We start from the raw sequence: 24758 nt of genomic DNA, 5'->3' as shown, positions 1-24758 counted from the left end.
TTCAACGAAAACGCGACATTTTTAAAGCATTTTTTGGTTAACAGAAAAGTTACGAAAAAAAATGAACAGTAACAATGTTGAATAGATGAGAAAAACAGCAACAAAAACAAACAGGGAGCAATAACAGGGAGACATCTTAAATATTAATAGTCTTGAAGACATTAAATCCATCAATTGAAGTGTTGATAGCCAATCCAGGAATCTGTTGATGCCAGTGAACTTCTTTGACCTCATTCTGACCCATATGGACGAACATCAGCTGTGGTGGAACTCCTTCGATATTCGTTTGTCCATCTGCTTCAGTTGCAATATCCCAAATTGTTGTCTGATCGTCTTCACCGGAAGCCATAAATGTCGTTGTTTCATGTGGATGCCAGTCGACTGAAGTGATTGGTGAATTGTGATACTTGAAGAGTGCCACTGGTTGACCGAATTGGATTGTTTTCAAAGACCAAATTTTCAGCTCTCCGTCATCACCACCAGAAACAATGAGGTTTTCGTGACGATTCCACGAAATAACATTAACATCGGATTCATGAGCTTTTTGCACTGTACAGACGCAGGCATCTTTTGGAGCAGAACGTGTATCCCATAGTTTGATACTTCCATCCGCGGAACATGAAGCAAGAAGTCCAGTTTCAGTTGGTGACCATGCAAGATCTTCGACACTCTCTGAAAAATATTGGAATATGTACTGAAAAATGCTCAAAAATTTTTATGCGACAAAGACAAGTTTTTAATTCAGATTTTTGTTTTTTTCCAATCTATTCAAGAAAAAACCACTCAAACGCCATTCAGGAGACACATTTCAATTTTTGGAATTTTCAGATCAAAATTAAATAAATTACTTTTATGTCCAGTTAATGGATTAGCTCCAACAGCCCATTGTCCTCCTTCCTTCATTTGCCACAAATAAATCTTTTTGATGATATCACCAGTAGCCAAGTCTCCAGTTTTTAATGAAGACCAAGCAAGTCCATATCCTTCTTTTCCAGATCCATTATTCGTGAACAAGGGTCGATCGATCTTTTGCACTTCAGTCTTCGACTCTCCGCTCATTCCATGAGTATAATTCAATGCATCAGTGATATTCCACACCTGGACACGTCCTTGATCACTCCAGCAAGCACATACAGTACTGTCACCAAGACGATCGGAACGAATTCGGTTAATACCACCATAGTGAGGAATCGAAACAGCGTGCATTTTTGGTTCTCTTTTCTTCTCTTCTTCGGCATCTTCATCTTCGGATTCGTCTTCAGAGGTGTCACTGTCGTCGCCTTTGTTTTCTTTTTCTTTCTGAAATACTCACTTTTATTGTAGAGATATCCTTGTTTTTTTTAGTTTAACAATTGTGTTACTGAGCTTAAAACTAAACGTTGGCCGGAATTTCAATTTCATAACAGGTAAATAATAAAAAAGTTTGAAACCGACTAACCCTCATCGTTGTAAGATTCTTCAATCCCATCACAATGATTTCGTTATCCCTTGGCTTATCGGCTTGAGTTCCACTGACAATATAACATTCGGCAGGGAATTGTGTTCTGTTCTCGCCCAAACCATCTTTAACAACGTCAAACGACAAGCATGGCCAATCTAAATCATAAAATATAAATATTTTAGAAACAATTTCGTTTGAATCACCAGAATTGAAACTATGAAATAGTTTGTAAGCACTAGGGTCAAAATCCAATTCTTCTCCTTTTTTCAATGGCCGGCTGAGGCCTGGAATGTAAGCCTGCAATTTTAACAATTAGAAGTATTGTACGAAATTTCTAGCTCACTTGTCTCTGATTCTCCGGTACTTCCTCGTCTTCATCATCAGTTTCATCAACTTCCTCTTCAGACTCGTCTATATCCTCCACTGGATCCTCATCATGCATTTCAACGTCATTTTCACCGGACATTTTCTGCAGATACAGAATATATCTCTTAAGAAATGTTAGAAAAAGCGGATGAGGTAATATTTGGAACTTCAGAGGGTGTTTTCTTAAATTTTAAAACAATTATGAGCACAAAACTACTAGTAAAGCGTGAAAATTGGGAGGATAAAAAAAATAAATAGGAAAACAGAAAAAATTTTAGAGTACGCAAAAGTGCGTCGTCTCTGGCTTATTTCATGCGGTGTTTGCGTACTCTTAATATTTTTATCAATTTTTTAATGTTTTTCGAAACAAAAGCTATTTTCCTTTTATTTGTATTCATTTATGTGTTAAAGATAATAATATTAAATATTAATATTTTTTGATTTATCTGTCGCAAAGTTTCTGTACTTTCTGACTATATTTAGACTTATTTTCAGCCTGAAACGCTCACCCTTCAACAATGGCCAACTTGGATGATGAACTGGCTTTGTAAGTTGATTCTTCCTATATTTATTATCAAACAAATTATATTATTTTAGATTTGAAAGCGAGTTAGCCGAACTTGAACAAGCGAGTAGCAATTCGGAGGAGCCAGCAAGCTCTCAAACGCATGTTGGCTACGATAATGCAACAATTTCGGCAGGACCAACTACTTCCGAGTCATCAGCAGCTACTTCTAGTGCTCAAGTTATTCAACCATCACTTTTGGCAGCGCCTCCGTTTATTCCGATAGCTGCCACAATTGCAGTTTCTCCATTTATCAACCCGGCACTTGGGAGGCTTCCAACAATGCCTCCAGTTCCACCTTCAATTTTCATGCCTCCACAATTAAGAGCTGCACCGGTTAGTTTTGATTTTCCGTTGACTTAAAAAATATCCTTATTTTATGAATAAAGCCATAAATTTTTGAGAGAAAAGTTAAAAATTGAAGTTATGTGAATATTACTCTCAATTGAATATTAAATTTACAGATAATGTTCCCTCCTCGAGTACTCGGAATTCCGGCTCCTGCAACTATTGAAGGTGCTCCAGCATTATATGAAACACCTGCAGTAAACGCAATTCCACAAGAACTTCTGCGAACTCAAGCTCTTCAATCAGATATTGATAAGATGAATTTCAAAAAGCAAACCGATCCATTTAAGAAGAAAATCAAGGAACAACAAGCGAAAAAGAAGTTTGTGAGATCCGGTGGTGGTCAGGTTTGGGAAGATCCATCTCTTGCCGAATGGGATGAAAATGATTTTCGAGTTTTCTGTGGAGATCTGGGAAATGAAGTGTCGGATGAACTTCTTGCAAAGGCTTTTCGAAAATACCCAAGTTTCCAAAAAGCCAAAGTTGTCAGAGAATCACGAACAAATAAGAGTAAAGGATATGGATTCGTTTCATTCAGAGATTCGGAGGATTATGTGAGAGCTATGCGTGAAATGGACGGAAAATATGTTGGAAATCGACCGATTAAATTGAGAAAATCGGCATGGAAGGAGCGTAATATTGATGTTATCAAGCAAAAGAGAAAGCAAAAGAAAGAACTTGGAATTTTGTAAATCGATTCGTTTTTCTACATTTTTTTCTGTAATTTATTCATTTATACCCCAATACTTTCATTGTACCCCTTATTTTCCTGTCATCGTATTTTTATTCATTTTTCTTTTCAATATATAAAAGTCTGAATTGAGATATTTATCGTTATTTGAGTATCAGGAGCACTGTTGCATGTCCAGTGCAAAATATACCTCTACTGTCATTTTAGAACATTACATTTTTGAGTTTTTTCTTTTCAATTCATATTTAAGAAAGGCTGAAATCTTTTGAAAACTTCAAATTTTGAGGGAACAATACCGTATCCGGTCTCGACACGATACATTTTTGTTAAATTCGAAATGCTGTGCGCCTTTAAAGAGTACTGTAATTAAAAAATTTCGTTGTAGTTCAATTTCTAACGATTCTTTGAAGTTGTTTGATAAAAATATATCTACTAATCAAAAACTTCAGTAAAGCATAAATTTTAACAATAACTAACAAAAAATTCTTGTCGAGACGGAGTACTGTATATTTAGCGCACAAAACGAGAATTTTCGTGTCTGTGTTTCAAAAATGTTCTTCCTGAAATTTAAATGATTTTGGCTGGAAGTTAAGATAGGTAGACATTATATCTAGTATAGGATTTGTCAATTAGATACTTTCAACTAATTTTGTTACAAAAATGAAAAATACTTTCGACCCCTTCATTGGCTAGAACTTTCTATATAAGTATAGTTAGTAGGTGTCTTCATTTAATTCCTGTTTGTATAAATGTAGTACAAGTGGGTGGCTGTGTTGACGAGTATATCAATTGCGTAACGGATACCGACTACTTCACAAAGAGTGCCGATGTCGAAAGTTTGAGCAAGAGATTACGAAGGTGACGGGTCGAGACAGGGTCACACGGTGTCCTTCCGATTGACGGTTGCGCAATTCAACGCATCTTCTGAAGATGAAGATGTTGTTTGGTGACGGCAACAGGTCAATCTGTGCATCCGGATCAGAAGATTTGAAAAAAAGCGGCTTTTTGTACTGAAAGTGTGCTGTCAGTCTGTTGTTTACGATAAATGAGCGAGAACTCTGAATTTACTTGGAATTGGAATTCTAGACTCGTATTCGGATACAATTGTCAAAAAGTCAGATCCTATTCGATAATTCTACACGACCAATTAAAAAGCAATTTAAAATCATAATCTGTGCGATTAACTCATATTTTTCATTCAAACTGAAAATGGTTCCGCTTCGCAACCAAATGCTTCTTTTGATGTTATTACATGAACACATGTTTGATGATATCATGTTGTTTTCTGTTGTGCAATAACAGTCATATCCTTCAAGAGCATGTTGAAAATCATTCGATGCGAAGAATCTCTAGATCTAGATAATAATCCCCTTTAGCTTTTACTAATAAGTAATCCTTTTCCCTATTCTCTTCCGTCAAATTTATAAGCAATTCCTCACCATTTTGTTCACACCTGATACCTCGTTTATTATCAAGTGTAATGCGGTATAAAACACCCATGGTATGGATTGTGTCAGGAAAATGGAAACATCTAATATTTTATGACACGAAGAGGTCTTGGATTAGGAACAGCCGTGTGGACGAAGTGTGGCATGGGGTTTGAAATGTATGGGTTTTCACTGTGAAGCTCCCCTATTGTTTAAACTTATCAAATTTAGATAATTAATATAAAATGAAACTTGATATTTATTCCATCAAGTTTTCAGTTTTATTTGATCAACATTGAAATTTGGGGAGATAAACATCCAAATAGCATTAATCGGTCTTAGCAACCAGATATTCAACTCTGATTATGCAACTTTGTCCACATTATCCGGTGGTCCATTGCTTGTAGATGACGTAACTCTGGACCGTTTGTTTTCCAAAGTAGTGTTGCATCAACAATCACCATGCATATCCCATTGGATTACGGTAGTCAGGAACCCTTTTCTAGTTTTTTTCAATCTGGAGTGTCCGTTCTTTTGTGCACATCAAGTGTGAGATGTACACGAGCCGCAACGTCCGAAAAGCACACTTCAACCTGACTTTTTGTCCCCAATTTCTCACTCTCAACCGCAAAAGACTTACAGTAACCCGCCACCTTACACATTCGCGCACTTTTGAAGTGGCCGACTGTGAGGATTGGCGCTGAAGCTGCAAGATTCGAGATGTTTGTCGGTGAGAAGGACGCGTACCCGGGTGGGCGAATGAGGTATACTGTAAAATAGAATTGAAGTGATTGTTAACTAGACTATGGGTGTGACAAGTTGATTTTGACGTCAAAATTTGTTGCAGTCTAGCAGGGAATTTGAAGTTTAGAGAATTGAGTTCATACTAGAGATAGAAAACTCAAGGGGTTCTAGAAATAAATCAGGCGTTGTGTGAAAAATGTATTTAAAAAGTGATAATCGGAAGAAATATAACATAAATTTAAAAACGAATTGAAATGAAATCCTGAATTTAAAAATAATTATTTATTTCTAGATGACTGACCTGGAAGTAAGCGTCGATGATTTGGTGAAGCTCCTCTCACCGACTATGTCGTAAGAACTGAGGTTATTATTCTTAATTGAAAATTCCAATTCCAGATTAATTGTTCGTCGTAAAACAATGGAAGTTGTCACTCAACTGGGTACACCGCTCGATGGATCTGCTGGAAAATACTTCCAAGCTCAAGATTTTGCTCTGGGAAAAGCGATTTGTCAGTTATGTGAAGCAACTTCTTCGGATCGAACTGAAACTCTGGCAGCTCTCACAAACTTCACTTCTGGTTCCATTGAAGCCGCTGATTTTGTATTGGATAAATCAAAATGTGTGGAAATTGCTTATACTGCAGTTGTTACTAATGTAAGGGAATTTTAAAGTAATATTCAACGCTTTCATAATATTACATAGACGCGTAATTTTGCGTTTTTTGCGCCAAAAATACGGTACCCGGTCTCGCCACGACTTTTCAAAATGCAGAATATGTGCGCCTCAAAAAACTGTAATTTCAAACTTTCGTTTGCTGCGAAAATTTATTCACAAACTTGTTAATATCAGTGTTTAAATATTTTTTTTTTTAAAACAAATTTTTATTCAAAAACGAAGAAAATTCCGCAGAAACGAGATTTTGAAGTAGTGTTTAAAGGTGCGCATCCGTTTGAATTTAAGAAAAAAAATGTCGCTTCGAGACCGGGTACCGTATTTTCTGCGCAAAAATTGTGAAATTTCGTTTCTGGTTAATATAAATACAATAAGAATATAGAGAAAGACTAATATTTTGGATAAAAAGAACGAGTGGTAACCTTATACCATAAGTAGTAGTTGTGTCAAGTACTCGTAATCCCCCGACTTTAAGTGTTTTTCTTTCAGGCCTTGTATTCGTCAGTTGCCTCTCGTCTGCTTGTCAATGTTTCCCGCCATTTCCCAGATCGTGTTGATCATAAGTTGAAAGCACGAAATGCGAATTATATTGGACAACTGCTCAGTGAGTTTCTTTTGGTGAATTCAAAATATACTTCAAAAATTGAATTAAAAATGTTTTTTGAGTTTCAAAAATTCTTTCTCAAAATTTTTAATTACCTACTCTTGAAAAAGTGACTTTTAGAACACCATTTGGTCCTGATGCGAGTGAAATATTCCAGCTACCGTAGCCGAGAGTATGGTAGATAATTTTACACTAATTAATGAAAAATATTGAAAATATTCTAAAAAGTTTTTTAATTTTCCAGACGTGAGATTATGTGATTTTTGTACCAAAAAAACGATGACTGGTCTCAACACGACAAGTTAAAGAGTACTGTAGTTGCCGCGGAATATTCATAGATTTTTAAAACAATAATTTGAAATTAATTACAGTACCCCGTAAAACCGCACATCATTTTTCATTTAGCGAAAACTTGTCGTGTAGAGACCATATACCGTATTTTTAACTTTCAAATCACACAAATAGCTCGAGGTTACTATAGTCGAATAGTTTCTTTCGTGCCAGGACCCAAAAACTGAAAACTTTTTCACATTCCTCTTCATAGATCTCATAGGAAAATAAATTCAACGAGAATCTAATCGAGAAACTACGGTTCGTGTGGTAAAAACAAATCCTCATTCAATTCTCGAAACTACAGTAACCACATAATCTAAATGTTGTTTTTTTTCGGTAGTATTGTCCTTGAGTTACATATTACCCAATATCCTCTACACACGCTTATTAGCTTGTGTTTCATGTCATCCATCTTTTGATTGATTCTTCTTTTTCCTAAATAACCTTGCTCGTCCCTCTTCTTGTCCTTCCTCTTTCTTTCAATGTTCGGTGACAGCTCACTTTTTCAAATAATTGACGGAGGTGATCAAATGTGGCGAATTGTACACCTTCTGCATCGACTTATTTCAGCCTTATAAAATTGATGAAAAAAGACACGTTGATAATAGTATTACAGTGGGGTGGTTGAAAGGAAGATGCCGACAAAACTAAGGGGATTACCAGCGCCTAGTTTATCGTATTAGTGTGTTTGGTCCTATTTGTTGGTTATCAGTTAGCAGAGGCAGCGAGCACGTAATGAAATACACAAATATGCTAGATTCTATTGTGTTATGAAGTTAAAAAGGAGTACGGTAGGTATGAAGATTATTGACTGAAACGGTAAATTCAATCATAGTCTGTAACTTGAAAATACTAGAAATTAAATGCAAAAACGAAATTAAAATTCAAAAGATGGTACCGCGATTTCGCTGAACTGAATAATCGTTTTCGTTAAACTTTTTTAAAATTTGAAATAGTATTTTAACTTGATTTCTTCTTTTTCATAGTGTTAGTGTGCCCTTTTGAACAAAATTTCGTAACTATGAAAGGGGATTTTTCGTTTTCAGTGTACAGTATTCCGTGCTAAGATTCTAATCTGCCCAAATCATTCGGCGCAGCTATCATCAAACTTTCTGTCCTATAGCATTCCATGAAATGTTACCTGCTTCTGTATTCTCGCCAATTAGTGTCGCTTCATCAAGCGTCAAACACAACACATTGGTCAACACACACATATCACCTCCGTTATCAGTCCTCACACCGTACGTCGTTAAATTTTAATGGCTCCAAGTACAAACAGCCCCAGTCAGTCCCCCCACACTGACACCTTTCACTTCATAAATCTCAAGCTGATAATGATTATGTAACTGGCGCGAGGTCAATCTACTTGAGTTATGTAACAGAACAGCATGGAGCCAACACAAACTTTGCTCTTTCCGTTAGTCTTCACGCCCATCCTACAGTAATCCAGTGTTGACACTTTCTTGGGTTTTTCGACGGCGGCAATTGTCTTTTGATTAACACGGAATTGGAATACCAATCATTCTGTGAAGGCGATAAGTCGTCACACTCTTTTCGCTGCTGTATCAGAAGTTTGTACGCGTGACAAATTCGCGACATTTTCTCGGGGAAATGTGTTTGAATATTGGAATAAATACGGTGTTTGATATATTAATAGGTTCTACGATACGAGGAAATGATAGTTGGTGTTGGGAGAAAAGAGGAATATGATATAGGGTTTTGTAGGTACAGTAGTCTTACAAAAGGAATATTTCGAACTTGGAAATAAAGTGGAACTAGAAACTAAAATATTATTATACTCACTATTCAGAAAACTTTAATACTAAAATTTTAAGTGTCCAATATTGGGTTTCGAACACATTTTCAAATATTTAATTAAAAATGTCATTTATATAAAGCTTTAACTGATACATTTTTTTCAGATGAGATCAAGAAGTCTGTAGAGACTGGCGATGAGGATCGTGCGAAATTCGTCGGATTCACCGTTGTCAATCTGTCAGTATTGCCTCCAATCCGGCAAAATATTGTTCAAGGAGGTATGCACACTCCTCCACTTATACATTAAAAATTGAAATGTGTGTCTCCTGGTAATAAACTTTTTTTCTTATCAGGTGAGAATGAATCGTCGCCTCCGTCGACGACAATGAAATTGCTACCAATTGTTTGCGAGTTGCTGACAACCGCCGAAACGACTGAAATTCGAGAGTGTGCAGCCGACGTGCTCAGGAATTTGGCGTTTGATGATAGTAGGTTTCTAGATTTTCAGACCAAACAAATTGTTGAAAAATTGAACCTTTGTGTCGTTATCTATAGATCAAAAACTTTTGTGCAAAAAGCAAGGATACTGTAGCTTTTTCGGTGATTCGCGGATTTCTGTTTGTTTATCAACCTCCTTCGAATGTTTTCTTTTTCAATCTGACAATGAGCTCGAACTTTTTATTAGGAAATTTCAAATGTTAGTTGCATTAAACCTTAGTTTTTTCATTTGTACCTCCAGATCATACCTGTGCGGCATTTGGTTTCGGCATTTGAACAAAATGCACTTTTTCATAAATATGAAAATACGTATATGTATGAAATAGCATACGATGAGAAGCCCGACTCTTAGGCTTGTCACCAGTCAAAAAAATTTCAAAAAAAGTTTACCCCTGCTCGAGATATGCACCCAAATGCCGTATGGCGAATGCCGTATGCCGTATTCGGCATACGGCATTTGGGTGCATATCTCGAGCAGGGGTAAACTTTTTTTGAAATTTTTTTGACTGGTGACAAGCCTAAGAGTCAGGCTTCTCATCGTATGCTATTTCATACATATCCGTATTTTCATATTTATGAAAAAGTGCATTTTGTTCAAATGCCGAAACCAAATGCCGCACAGGTATGCTCCAGATCCCTAACTTAAGTTCTTCAGTGTGACAATTCGAATTCCCTCATCCTTATTCATTTCGCCGCCTCGTTTTTTTTCTTTCCCATTTCATTCAGTCTATTCAATTTGAGAGTCATAAAACAATGAGAGGGGTATCCTCTGATAGTTAAGACACCATAACATCAGGAGGCAAGGCTGACGAATTCTAACAACAACGCCGTCGTCTTCGTCGCCATATAAGTCGGGCGGATACGGCTATTTCGACACGAATAGAGACACAAGGAGTCGGTAATAAAGTGTCAATGAATGGAGTGGCAAAAAGCCGTAAAACCATCCACGACGATGACACCCCGCAACGAATTCTTCATTTGGACACACGACATTTCAACTATTCTTTTATCTTCTTCTGATGATGCCGTCTATCTGTTATAGTATGTAGATGTGGCTTCGAGATAAAAATGAAACCGTAATTCACATGGATTTTGGAACTTGAAAACCAAAAATGAAATATAATCCAATTTTCAAGAAGAAATGTAGAAAATCGCTCATTAGAGAAAAAGTTTGGAAATACAGAGTTGAGCCAATTTTGACCATTCGTCATTGAGCCAGAATCTTAACATTCCTAAGCAGGATACTACGTGAACTAACTACAGATAGTTGTCCAATTGGCGATAATTTCACCCCCAAGGTTTGCTTTGGAAAGGTCATCTCACCTGAATCACAAGTTCTAGTTGTGCTTGTACTGTGAGTATTTAGCAATAATTATTACTGCTCGGGTTCTGTGTTTACCTTCACACCTGCATTTTAAACTATTACATCGTTCAATGATGTCTCATAGTAGATCATTTGACGTGTCATTAAACGTTGACGCAACCTTCTCTGTATTTGCCAAAAAGGTGGCAGTAAAATGATCTAGAATTTAATAGGCTTTAACTCGCACCTACTTGTTTCTCTAATTGTGTTGCATCACGTGGTCATGTGACCGGATGCCACAATTTCGACGAAAATACAATTTTCGCGTCAAACGGTCAACGCCTTTTCTTCTGCCAATTTCGCGTCCCTCTCTGTAATTCGATTACGGTATCGGTTCTCTTCCTTCTCATCACTTTTTTGTACTCACGCGTGCGGACCGTTCTGCTTTTTGAAAACGATCAAGAATTGAGAAGAGAAAACGACTTATAAGGTCATTAATAAGTCCTTTAACAAATAGGAAAAAGGGGTACATCTTCTTTTTTTCTGATTCTGGAGAGACAAAACAAGATCGTGATAATAGGAATAAGACGATTCGGGGGTACACGGTCGTTTTTGAAGTTGGAAGACGTTGCCGCCAACAGTGATAGCGGTGTTCATCATCATCATCACTGGGAGACAAGATGACATGTACATACTCGTAAATGTGATTGATTAATGTGTCAAATCAAATATCATTTCCAACTTTTCAATGTCGCGGCTTGGATATTGGATCTTCCGTTGGTTTTTTTGAGAACCTAGAGAAAAGGTTGATAAGGAAGGAATTGCCGGAAATGTTCATAATATTTCAGAATTCTAAAAAATTTGGGGACTGAAACCTACTACCATATTTTTTGAAACCTACACAGTTAGATTCCCAAAGTACACACTCCTTGCACTTACCGTACCCAGATAGTGTGCGCGAAATTAGTGACCCCTCTTTATTGGTCATAAATTGTACTCGATTACTGTTATTAGGGCCTCTGACCTTATTTGACCATTATTATTTCTATGGCTCTTGTATCAATATTATCAATTTGCTTATCGAATGTTATGATAACATTCAGATTTTCCTGTCCTCCTCCTCCTACTCACACAAAACATGTTAGCCTCGATTTTCGACATATTTAGCGTTGATCGAGTACCACTCGAGCAACCATCATCAGTCGATCTAATTTGCACAGAGAGGAGCCCCGAGCCACACACAAATGAGCAGTCAGCAGGCGAGATGAACAGCAGTTACAAATGTTTATAGAGCGAATACACTTGACCCTGTCTCTCTCTCTCTTGTGTTGTTTCATTCCGCCATTCTTCGTTCGTTTCCTTGTGTAGAAGTAGTCTAATCCGTCATCTGATACCTAAAAGAGTCAAAGAATAGGAAAAACGCACTTGAGAAGTATCAAACGTTTATGTAAACTGTCTTACAAGGCTCTCGAAGATGTCACACCAACTATGCCGCACAGAAGCTAGACAGTCATAAATAGTGTAAAAAGGCTCATTTGCACTTTTATCCCATTCGGAAGTTCACTATGTGCTTCGAAGCCTAAACTTACAAAACTGTGAGCACATTTCCTTCGGAAGTCCCTTTTATGGATTGTTTCCGCTCTTTGATCGACTCCCTCTTACAAAGTAGATTTACAAGCGACATATTCCAGATGGACACGAGATTAGCCTCCATCTCTTTTTCGGTGTAGCTCATAAAATCGGAAGCGAATAGTATACGCACCTGTAAGGGGGGAAGAGATAAAAATCAAAAGACAAGCAGTTTTGATGTACACGCCATCGTGCTGTTGCTGCTGCCCAAATTGTCCGGCGGTATGCCTTTCTTCCCTCATCTCATTCACTGAGAGCCGTTAAATTAGTCATTTAAGATGATATCTGTGGATATGAGGGAACGGCACCCCATTATTAACGACTGAATACACCTGAACGGCTAGCTGGTTTGCCTTAGAACAACCTATAAGTGTTGTATGTGGTAATTGGATACAAGACATGTGCTCTCACAGGTGGCTTTGATGTTTAGCCGACCTTGTATCCACCGGAAGATCGACCTGCCCGGGTACGGTTATCTGCTAACAAGCAGATCGAACAGGTGAGCACACTTGTTGCAATTTTCGGCAAATACTGTAGTAGATTATTACATATTACATAAAGCCCATTGTCAGTTGCGAGCAACACATTTGGCACATGAAAGTATCTAGTTTGAACCAATTCAATCAATTCAGTTTGGTATGAAATATACGAATTGGTAACAGATGGAAAAGAAGTCGCCAAAATGTCCACCCTACCAGTAGGACCTTTCCTCCATCATCATTTTCATCTTCCGGTCAATAATTGTTTTCCCATCGTCTCCTGTAACACCTAAATCAAGTGCTGCCTGCTAATCGTCACACTTGTTCTGTATTGACGAGAGGACGACCCGTGTGTCACGGGATCTCTATTTTCTGCCTAATTAGTGACGCACACACAACAGCTTCTCCGCCATTTTTCTCATTTTGGTCGCCGATTCTCTTATCAACGATGTGGGGTGTCTGATTCTGTCGGTCCGAATCAACCTCAAATTTGCTGTTATGTTGGTATCGTCGTCTCCCTACTTTTTCTTCTGATATGTCAATCAACGGTCGCCCGATTTATTCTCGTGCCTCGGTTCTCCTTTGAAGAAAATGGACAGTCGAAAAACCTATACAAACGCTAATTGGCGTTTTGCAAAAAGAAGAAAAAAAAAACAAAAAGTCGACGTTGAAGAATCTGGTGTATCGCTGCAGCACGCGTAGCTTGTTGTCCATAAATCAGCATAGAGGTCATATCTACTCTACATAGTGTTGATTAATTCTTCGCTGCCTCATTGCATAACCTGCCTTGTTTCTTCGGGTGGTATGTATCAGCATATCCGACTGTATTATGTTCTCTGTGTCTCTTACTTTCATCCATGTTAACCCTTATTCAGTTTCCAACCGCACCATTCTTCACGCTTTGATTTATTCTGTTGGTTTTTCGTGGTGCGACAAGAAGAACTTCTACTTCTTTTTTGTTCGTCTGTCATCGTTATCAATGTGATGGTGGTCTTCTCATTTTGATGTCCCTTTAATTTATGACCCAATGTGTCAGGCGAACTTACAAAGCAATCAGAATGATGAAGTCGTCGTTTAAGAAGCATTTGAAAGCATTCTGAAGTGAGACACGCAATCTATGTTTCCGGAGTCTTGTCGTGTCAAAACTCACGGCCCTATTTTGAAGTCGGAAGTTGAGCCCGCTTAGATCTTCGAATCGAAATTTGTGGTAGTTCGAAACATTACTGATCATTTTCATGTCTTATCATTACTCAACCCCTAACCTCAATCAATTTGAACTCTCAGCTTTTCTTCTGGTCAGGTAATGAATTTGTGACAACTCTAGTGATATACACGTATTTGCACAGATTGTAATGATGTCGCCCCTTCCGAAAGAAATTAGAGAAATATTATTGTAATCAGAGAGATCTAGACGTGTACCTCCCGACTCTGCACACACACATACCCACACGGGGTGGCAACAAGAAACACGTTTACGAGCTTTCGTCGATTTGTTGTAGCAGTTCGGTTATTAATAGTCCATAAAACTTGTAACTTAGAGGTCATAACCCGAGTTATGGGAAAGTTTTCATAGCTCTGTTTTCTCGAGTTCTGTAATAACTTCTGATTTATCTGAGCCAGCTGACGCTGAAAGAGCACGGTAGATTGGCTCTTCGCAGCTTTTGTGACAATAACGGGGTGATCGATCATAACAAATCGATGTATGTGTGCGCCTCTTCTGCAATCGAACACATTAGATTTCTGGAGAAAGAGATAGAAAGTAACAAGTGTTTATGAGCGACTCTGGATCGGCGACAAGTGTTGCTGATAGCACATACACATACAAACACGTTTTTGAGTGAGGAGCCGCTTGTTGCTCCTGTGTGTGTGCTCTCTTCTTACCACCGGGAAATATATCGTCTGACTGACAGCGGCGGCAGCCCAAGATACATGACACGAGTGTGATCAACACCGGCGTGCTTAAAGGTGTCGAGCGGATTACGGTAGCTCAAGAAAAAAGAAGAAGAGGCGCGGAGCATTAATATCAATAAATCGTTTAGCGTGTTAATTGATCTAACCGATATTGATGTACATTCTATATTCCCAGTAGATATAATATGTATAAGATATGGAAGAAAATCGTCTAGTACATTTCTTGGCCACTGCTCGAAAGCTGAAGTGTTCTTTTGAACGGTGTTTTTTGGTTTACCGTAGACTTTGTTAACCACAAAATCAACAACCGTGCAATTTATTATGCCCTCAAAAAACATTTGGTTTTTTTACTTATCAAAGATTCTTTGAACTGTCTGCAGAACTTTCGAACTCCGGAGCCACGAGCGTTTCACGGGAGTGAGTTACGAATTTGTATGTAAATAAATTGAAGACTGGAAGCGACTTGTGAAAGCACACAGATAGATCAAAAGTTGTTTTGCCCAGTTTCGCCATCTTATTCCCGAAATCTACTCTCATTACATTTATCTGCAGTGTTTTACCGCAAAATGTTGTCGTTTCTCCCGAGGAGCACTTGTTGTGCCTCCGAAAAGTGACAATCTTGTAGTGATAGGGGCTCCGCGTCTCCCGTCTTGTCCATCCTGATGTCACTTATCTTGTCTCCCTTGACGCCGTCCAATGTGCCGACACGAATAAGCTTCCCGCCACGAAGATATATGATCTCCGTTCGCGAGAAACACACACCTTGAGGCAGGTGTTTCACTGTCATTTCTCTTTGCGGACATTTCCAACAAGACGAGGAACAAGTCGGCCTGATAGATGTGATGGCTATCACACTAATTAACATATGTACCTCTTGCTCCACCACACAGATGATGAGAACTTAGGAGCAAGTGTGTAAAAAAGAACACCACTAGTGTTAATTGGCCTTTCGGTTCTATGAGAAATTCAGAAAGACTGAAGTGAGTCTGAAGGTTTCCTAGACAATAATCTATGTTCCAGGTGGCTCCAAGATACGAAGTGAATTAAGTGCTCTCACGGAGAGAACTTTTAATGAACTTTTAACGAGCGATAAACGGATCCTTTGTTGTTTTTAAACAAATGAACGAAATGGATGAGGGAAAGACGGAAAGTTTTAATTACCGACGTCGTCTTCTTTTTCTCGAATTACAAATTACCGTAGTCCACTATGTTTTTGTTATTGTTATGAGTGGTTAATCACCAGCTTCCACTGAAGGAACACCAATGATATTTGAGATGATGGTAGTGAAAGAGCACAACATGTTGCGCGAAAAGAGGGAAGAGCAAGAAAGCGTTTTATTGTTATCGAATTATTCATGACCCACACACACACATGCACACCACAAACTCAATTGTCTTGGCTCTTCGTCGGAAAAGCTCAAATTTTCACGAAATTCATTAGGCTCCCGGAACCTGTGAGCACCACCACACAGACACCCACTTGAAAACAAGCACTCAAATATGGCGACTGTTTAATAATAACAATGGCGCAATTGTGTTGCTCAAACAGTGGTCCACCACTATTGAAGGATTAACCTGAAGTGTGTAATAGATCGAGTGACAGTTAACACTCTTCTGTGACTTTCTAGCTACTCCAAATCTCTCATCAAGTTACACTTACCTACTTGGGTGAGTAAATATTGAATATATGCGAGATTAAACTATTATCCCATTTTCCAAAAACTTCCCTTGTTTTGATATTCACTGTTTTCCACTAGTCCTCATGTTTCTTCTCAATTTGTCAAGCAATTTGACACACAATTTGTCGTCGAATGTCGGTGGTGTACCGAGACAAGACACAACTCCCCGGAGGCTTTTCGGTTTTCCTGTTAATAGACTGAGAAACAACACACACAACTTGTTGTGCACATATCCTAATTCCGTTGTCGTCGTCTTCGTTTTCCTCCAGTACTACAATTAACAAGTGATTTGGCGCCGCCAAGTTTTGACAAGTCCCAAGGGACACTAGATAAGGAGCTGGTTACGGTAGTTGTAGGTTCTGCTCAGATAGTGTTACGAAGTCTACTAAATGAATTCAAAGAAGAACCAGTATAGAAATCCCTACAGTTAGGAAAACCTCCCCATTCCCACGTTCATAAATTTTTGAAATAAGCCATTTCAAAATTTGAATTTGTATTTTTCCTCAAATTCCCTGGCAACAGATTCGGAATTGTGGGTGCCATATGCGCGACATGATGATTTCTCAATTTCGGCGTCACACTTGAACAGGCCCTCCTCCAACACCAACAGACATTAGAAAGATGAGTAGGCAATGATATATAGTGAACCTAATTTGAACATAATTCGTTTTTTTTTCTCGGTTCTCGTTTACTCATCGAAAAAATAATTCCACTTTTTTTTAGGTCTTCATGGATCATTACTGGACACATCTGACGAATATCTGTGCTCAATCTTGGCTCCGTTGATGGATGTGAATGATAATTTGGATGAGGAGGAAATTGCAAAGTTGCCTGTTCGTTTACAATATTATGAGAAGGAACGAGATAGCAGTGATATTGTGCGCCAAAAGCTGATTGAAGCTCTATTCCAGGTAAAAATCAGAATTAAGTCTTCACAAGTGTAGTTCCAAGTAAAGCATATCCCCGTTCCTAAATCGCTTGAAGATTCTTATGACGACGAAGACGTCGATAGGCGTTAAATCAGAAACAGGAGCGGGTGCGCGGGGCGCCAAAAAATTATCGACGCTTGATTAGTTTTTTGAATGAAAGCAGTTGACGCGGACGGACGGGCGACAGTCAATTGTTTTGTAATCTCGAGATGGTAATCGATCGCGAGAAAAAAATCGGCTGCTGTGCCTTAATTTGGGTGATCAAGCGGAAACTGCAAGTGATGACTAATTTAGTTCTCATGTTTAGGCGCCAAATTTGAGAAGTTAGCCTGAGGAAAAATCATAATAGATGTTCTTATTTCCAGCTATGTGCCACAAAACATGGACGTGAAGTGCTTCGAGCCAAAGGAGTCTATCCTGCAATGAGAGAACTTGACAAAGGAACTGAAACTGCTGAGGATAAGCACAAAAAGACACTGTTAAGCTCACAACAAGAGCACACTCTTCATGCATTAATTGGAATTCTTATTCGTTATGAATCTGAAATGGATGTCGATCCGGAACTCAGCTCAATTCGCGAACTTGGAACATCTGAAGTCACCGAGATAACTAAAACGTCTTGATTGTTCTCTTTTGAATTTCACATTTCATTTTGTCACTTGTTAATCAATTGTTAACCCATTTTGTTTGTTGATTGAAATTAATTTTCGAATTCCATCTTATCATCAATTCAGTGCTGCAAATGTGTGAACCACCGTGTAAGAGGTGGCAGTTTCAGTTTTTAAGTGATAAGAAGCCGCGAGAATGAAGTGAAATGAGAGTAGCCGATTCATTAGTTGTGTTTACGATTCAGAAATTGTTAAAAATTAGGAATTTGAGCACTTGAAGCCACCGGCGGAGAATTGTTTTTTATGGTAATTGCTTCAGGAAGAAGAAAATAATAAAACGGGGGTCCCGAGAAGAAAACGAAAAAAAAAACTTTGTGTGCTTTTTCTCTTATTTTATGGCTCCGGCGTTCGTTTCTATGGAAAATGTTTGAAGCCTTTGAACGACTTATTCTCAGAATAATATAATAAGTGAAAGTTCGCTCTATCGAATAGCATTTTTTCAACGAATCAGTAATAAGACACTATTTAAAGTCCTGAAGCGATGAATTTTCAGTATTGCTTTACAGTAAAATAATAAGCCAAATAGAATAATTTTTCGAAGCATGAGCAGTATTTTAAAGGCGCACGGATTTATTCAGATAAGTCTCACTACGAGGAAAAGTTTTTGGCAGGATATCGTATACGTTTTTTATGAATTTTACTTGATATTCGTCAAGATTTTCAGTTTATTTTTCGACAAATAAATATACAAATAATAATGAGCCACCATTAGATTTTTCGCGACGAGACCCATTAAAAAACCACGCGCCTTTAAGTTTACGTTTCAGAAAATTTCAGCCAACCATGTCTGCATGAAAAGTTTAAAAATAACAGAAACCTTTGAAAAGAAAGGACTCCTAACAAAAGATGGATTTTCCAATCAAACCATATTACCACGTGGCATCCATCCATGGACCATTCCCTTGTCCGCATCAACCCAACAGGAGCCGTGTGATCAGCCACACCCATGGCGTCAGTCCCGTCCTCCTCCTTGCCACCTAAGCCCCGCCCGCATTTCGGCTGGTCGGTATAGTGGTTTCCCCACGGGCCAATCGACACACAAGTGGGCGGAGCCGAGTCATAGAGCGGCAAAACGGACGACTACGGCGTGACTTCTTTCACTTTGACAAGGCCAGGCTATATACCCCTCAACGTCGTTGTGGGTGAAAACCACGTTTTTGGAGATTTTTCAATTTATCCCCGGAACAGTTTAAGCCGACGGTTTTTGTGTAAAGAAAAGATCATCATAAAATGGCATTCAATCCATTTGCACTTGGACGTCCTGATCTTTTGTTACCATTTATGGGAGCAGGAGTTGGTGGTCCTGGAGCCGGTGGTCCACCACCAAATTTGTTTTTTTCAATGCTTCAAGCTGGGTTTCCACCAGGACCTGTTGGATCACCACCTGAAGATGATGGGGTAACTGATGATCCGAAAGTTGAGCTTGATGAACGAGAATTATGGCAACAGTTTTCACAATGTGGAACTGAAATGGTCATTACTAAAAGTGGAAGGTTTGTTTTATTTAAGTTTTTTTTTCTAAATTCTTCTTGAAACTCTTTTTGTCTGCTTTGATTTTGAACTATATTTCCTCAGTCTCATAACTCCGTTGTCATTAATCTAGCTGAAAAGTTCTCAACTAAAAAATCCATACTGTTTTCTATATTTTTGTGGTTAACATTTTTCTGACAAAATAAGGAATAATAGAGATATGAGCTGTCAAAGTTAAAATCCCCATCACTTTACTTTGAGAGCTCATTCGGTTTATTGTAATCATCAAGTAATTAATTATAAATCTATAGAATGGAAAATAGAAAATAAATATTTTGACGGTGGAAATTTTTTGATTAACCTGAAAACAATTGAGATATAAGTTGATAAAGTCGAGCAGTTGGGGTGCAAGACTAGCAGGGAATTTAAAAATACAAAAAATACAAAAAATTTGAAATTATATTAAAATAATTATTATCAAATTAAATGCTATATTGTTCTGAAATTCAGTCAATTCCAAATTGATTATTATCATTCAAATTCAAAATTCAAAAACTTTAATATTTATTTTTCGTGTGCTCTCTCTTATCTTTTTCCTTGTTCTCCGTTCGATTCTGCATAGACTTTCTGGCGATTTTTAATCAGTTTTTATTTAATTTTTATTCTCTTGAAACGTTTCGAAATTGCTTCAGCTTTATTTCAAAGTCATATTTTTTATAACAGTTAGAACTTTATAACCTTTTTGGTCTTTGACATTTTTGAACTTAACAGCCTTTTGAAAAACCTATAGGATTTAAAGTCTCGAAATAGAAACTGAAAACTGAAAACAAATTGGTAGAAAAATATATCTAAGTTTAAAATGAAAAATAAACATATCTGGCTGATTGTCAAAAAGTTTTTCACAATACTTTTTCAAAACTCGCTGTCTTCTTTTATTATTATTTAATTAACTGTTCAAGTTTCAAGCTCAAACCGCCATAACTCGTGTAGTTATTTAATTTCTGCAATTTTTTAACTGCCACAGTACATGTTATAATATTCTCTAAATTTTGCTAGTTGGCAATTTTTCAATTAAGTCAATAACTCTAGAGATATATGCTCTTTTTTGAGCCCAGACATTTCTTTGTCCTTTCCCTTCAACGAAACTCCCAAAATTGTCAAATTTCACACCATCGGCGAGACAAAAGACACCCAAAATTCAATTTCCTACCGTAATCCTTGTCGATGCTCCGAGAGCAAGAAAAAGGCGTGAAAATGTTTATCACTGCTCGCCACTTTTTTCTCTCGCTTTTTTCACTTTCTAAACGATTTGAAAAGAGAGAGCACAACGGACTCTGCTGTGAAAATTGGAGAAAATGTGTGACAATTGTCGCGGAATTTTTGTTTGGAACCAAAATTTGTTAAATTTATTTTTTTCAATCAATCAAAAATTGAGATCCATCTGACTCTTTTAAGCTAGATATTTGCATTTCGGATAATTCAATTTCCATATATATTTGCCTCAGTTGGATATCGAATTTCAGTGAGAAAGGGTACGAATTATTATGCACAAAGCGAATCTAAATATGGGGGAATTGAAAAACTTCGAAAACCTTGAAAATATGAACATCCCTTAATAATCTGAGATACTAATTTAAAGGCACATACACGTCTTTTGGGTCTCGCCACGAACTACCGTATCCTTGTTTATATTTCCGCGCGAGACCTAAGAGGTGCTGTATTCTCCGAATCACTAATAATTTAAAACTGTGGGAAACTCAGTGTTTTGTTCAATTTTCCTATTGCTAAACTTTAACAGCTCACACAGCTTTGTCAAAAATTAGAAAAATAAACGAGTGTATTTTTTAATAGATGTAAAATTTTTTTCCTTCAAAGGAATCAGAAATGTGAATAAAACTTGAATATAATTTTAAAATTTCCAGACGGATATTCCCAGCATATCGAGTGAAAATCAGTGGTCTCGACAAGAAAAGTCAATATTTCGTGATGATGGATCTTGTTCCGGCTGATGAACACCGTTACAAGTTCAATAATAGTCGATGGATGATTGCTGGAAAAGCCGATCCCGAAATGCCAAAAACTTTGTATATTCATCCGGATTCTCCGTCAACTGGTAAGGGAATAGAAAATATTTTAAAAATTCCAACTTGTGCCAACTTGAGTTGTTTTTAGGTCAACTAGACAATTGCAAACTTAGTTTAATTGATAATTTAGAGTTAGAAAACCAGTTAATATTCTGAGCCTTCCAAGTAGGCATGCTCGCCTACCTACTGCCTTCACACTAGATAGGCGGTTGGAAGGTAGGCATGATAGTACAATAACCCGTTTCCCTTCAAGACCCAAACATTTTATTTTCAGGCGAGCATTGGATGTCAAAAGGCGCCAACTTTCACAAACTCAAACTCACAAATAATATATCGGATAAGCATGGATATGTGAGTTTTATTACTTTGTATGATCATGAAATCTACTAAACAAAAAGTCGTAAAAACTTCGTTTTTGGTGGTTTTTGCCATTCATAAATCCTCTTTGCACGAGAAAATCGGTGTCAAACTGGCAAAACTACAGTAATCCTTTTGGCCACCAATCATTTCATATTCGAGTGGGGGAGAAGGCTAAAGGGGATAAAACAAAGTGAATTTACCACCAAAAAAAGAGTCAAATTTCTCGGGACAAATATTCGAAGAATAGGGGAGATGAATAGCACGGCGGGAATATGCGAATTTGAGATTTTTTTTTCCAACGAATTTATGATGTGTTGACTGATTTTTGGAGAAGGAAATCGCTTTTTAAGGGATTTTCTGAAAGCCTGAATCAAGATTAAGCGTACATTGAAGCGCGTATTATAAGGTAGCAAAGCCCCTTGATTTACATTAGTCGTTAAAAATTTTCTTCCAATTAATGCAACTTTACAATGTCAGAACACATTAGGCCTTTTTTGATTTATAGTGCTCCATTACAATATCCTACTTTTCCGGAAGACGTCACTTTTTTCTTTGAAATTTCGACTTTTGACTCTAAGGGAGCCATCTCTTCTTATTCCAACGAAGAAGAGGCATCGAATTTCGCGTCAGATTTGCCGCTTTCTCGTACAGATTTGTCGGTTTCATATTGCACCAAAGATGCTTCTGAATTTCTGAATTTGCGTGTGCAATCTTGCAAAATTATTGGGAGGGAATGGAAAAATTTGGAATTTCAAAAATCAATCTATAGATTTTCATATTTTCAGACAATTCTCAACTCTATGCACAAGTATCAGCCACGTCTTCACGTAGTTCGGTGCGCGGATCGACACAATTTGATGTACAGTACCTTCCGAACTTTTGTGTTCCGTGAGACCGAATTCATCGCTGTTACGGCTTATCAAAACGAGAAGGTACGTGAAATCGCGCTCCAATGAAAACGTGAAACATTTCACACACTCTCATCTAATTCTACAGTAACCCAATTTATTAGTTCTTTTTTTTTTACTTTTTTTTTGCCGCTACCTCCTCCAGCCATCATTTTAATTCGCACCACACACACACCTACAGTAATGCGAATCATTTTTTGTGGAACTTCTAGTTTAGTATATTTGAAGCTATTTGAAAAATGAGGCGGAAATTGTAAAAAAGTAAATGTGATGAAAATATTCGCTGTACTTTGTGTGAATATCGATAGATCCGTATTTTCAATTTTTTGGAAGTTTTTTAAAGCAAAAACTGGAATCACAAATCTACCTAAACTTAATCAGTTCTGTATAACAGGGAATTCTATTCATTAAATTATTTGTTTCGTTAATGTGTTTTAAGTTCTTCTTGAAACTCAAATTGATATTTTTGGGGGTTCCCATGTCCTTTTTAAAGAAAAAAGAACTTTTTTGCTGAAATTTAACGATTTTTGAATAACAGTAAATAAAATGGAGAACCCGCCAATTTGTGTTTGCGCGTAGAATACAATGCATTTGGTCGATGTTCGCACAAAATTCTTGATCTTATAAAAACCAATTAAACAAACAATTTTGCAGGTGACGGAGCTGAAAATCGAAAACAATCCGTTTGCCAAAGGATTTCGGGATGCTGGAGCCGGGAAGCGTGAGAAAAAGCGACAACTTCACAGAATGAATGGAGATGCAACTCAAAGTCCACCCGGAAAAACCGCTTCACTACCCACACATTCACCACATCCATCAGAATCCAATTCAGAAGATGATGAGCCAACATTGAAGAAATGTAAACCCGAACCATCACAAACTCCAACAACATCAAGCCTTTCCACATCAACAACTCCAACATTATCAGCTCATCATCCGTTACGATCTCCCCAATTCTGCATTCCACCGCCAATTGATATGATGTATCAGAATATGCCAATGGATTTACTTGCACATTGGCAAATGGCAACACTCTTCCCACAATTCTCAATGGCTCTTAATTCACCTGCAGCTGCTGCTTCATTACTCTCCAAACATTTGGCAAAAGCTTCATCGGAATGTAAAGTCGAAGCAACTTCTGAAGATTCTGAAGAAGCTGAAAAGCCTGAAGTGAAGAAAGAGCAAAAGTCAGTGACACCACCCAAAAAGGGAGGTTTTGATGTTCTCGATTTGTTGTCAAAGCCTTAATTTGATACTTTTCATCTTATTTTTCAATTTTTTTTAAAGAACGAGCTTTTTAACGGTGTGAAATTTATCTAAATGTATCACCGAATTTGTTACAGTTTCTGCCATAACGATCTTCTCTGAAAATGACTCTCTTTTTTGTTCAAGTCTCCACTCTCTCTCTCTCTCTCTCTCTCTCTCTCTTTCCAAGCGGGCATAATATTTTTGTTTCTTTACAAAAAATCCCTCAAAATAGTCAATAGAATTTCAACTTTTTCTGGTCCTCAACTATTTATAGCTTTTAGACATTTATTCATCTTCAAATTTTCCTTTTTCTCTCTCAATCTTCTTATTGTACATTTTCGCGTCCCCAGTGATTGTACGATTTTCTTTTATCTGTTTTGAGCCTAGTGACATTAATAAATAATCAATACTTGTATCATTTTGTAAATTGTAGTCTGTAGTCTGCGCGCCCGGCACAGGCCGATGCTTGCGATGATTAACTCACACCCTGTTCCCAGGGCTGAAGGTTTTACGATTGAGTGGCGTTTAGCAGAAAATTGATTTTTTCGCTTTTCTAAAATTATAATTCAAAGATTTTGGAGTTTCCAAAAATAAAAAAGTTAGCCTTTTTCCTTTCTCGCCCGGATTACTGTAATTGTCTGG

At 37.6% G+C, this 24758-nt stretch overlaps 4 protein-coding genes and 1 non-coding gene across 5 annotated transcripts; 3 read left to right on the top strand and 2 right to left on the bottom strand.

The window, feature by feature from the left end:
* Window positions 1-16: 16 nt before the first annotated feature.
* grwd-1 (Glutamate-rich WD repeat-containing protein 1) lies at window positions 17-1989 on the bottom strand. The gene is made up of 5 exons (NM_065690.9): window positions 1785-1989; window positions 1645-1738; window positions 1439-1596; window positions 849-1299; window positions 17-672 (listed from the first exon to the last, which is right to left on the bottom strand). Exons 1-5 carry the CDS (start codon window positions 1905-1907, stop codon window positions 137-139), a joined length of 1362 nt encoding a protein of 453 aa, NP_498091.1. The 5' UTR covers window positions 1908-1989; the 3' UTR covers window positions 17-136.
* A 234-nt stretch (window positions 1990-2223) lies between these two features.
* rbm-42 (RNA-binding protein 42) lies at window positions 2224-3546 on the top strand. The gene is made up of 3 exons (NM_065689.4): window positions 2224-2354; window positions 2405-2708; window positions 2837-3546. Exons 1-3 carry the CDS (start codon window positions 2326-2328, stop codon window positions 3410-3412), a joined length of 909 nt encoding a protein of 302 aa, NP_498090.1. The 5' UTR covers window positions 2224-2325; the 3' UTR covers window positions 3413-3546.
* Window positions 3547-5874: 2328 nt separating this feature from the next.
* Window positions 5875-18095, top strand: Y54H5A.2 (Protein HGH1 homolog; the record flags this gene model as incomplete). The annotated part of the gene is made up of 7 exons (NM_065688.7): window positions 5875-5933; window positions 5979-6237; window positions 6745-6859; window positions 9115-9228; window positions 9304-9438; window positions 17173-17360; window positions 17744-18095. 7 exons carry the CDS (start codon window positions 5875-5877, stop codon window positions 17999-18001), a joined length of 1128 nt encoding a protein of 375 aa, NP_498089.2. The 3' UTR covers window positions 18002-18095.
* Window positions 10460-10480, bottom strand: 21ur-15343. Its single transcript, NR_052307.1, has one exon.
* Window positions 18096-19133: 1038 nt separating the features above from the next.
* On the top strand, window positions 19134-24530 carry tbx-2 (T-box protein 2). Its single transcript, NM_001382860.3, has 5 exons — window positions 19134-19539; window positions 21439-21629; window positions 21875-21951; window positions 22746-22892; window positions 23523-24530. The coding sequence occupies exons 1-5, from the start codon at window positions 19277-19279 to the stop codon at window positions 24114-24116; spliced, it is 1272 nt and encodes a 423-aa protein (NP_001370674.1). The 5' UTR covers window positions 19134-19276; the 3' UTR covers window positions 24117-24530.
* Window positions 24531-24758: the final 228 nt, after the last annotated feature.

This window comes from Caenorhabditis elegans, chromosome III (assembly GCF_000002985.6).
Source record: "Caenorhabditis elegans chromosome III".
In the NCBI taxonomy this organism is placed as follows: domain Eukaryota; kingdom Metazoa; phylum Nematoda; class Chromadorea; order Rhabditida; family Rhabditidae; genus Caenorhabditis; species Caenorhabditis elegans.
This window is presented reverse-complemented; position numbering and strand designations above follow the sequence as displayed.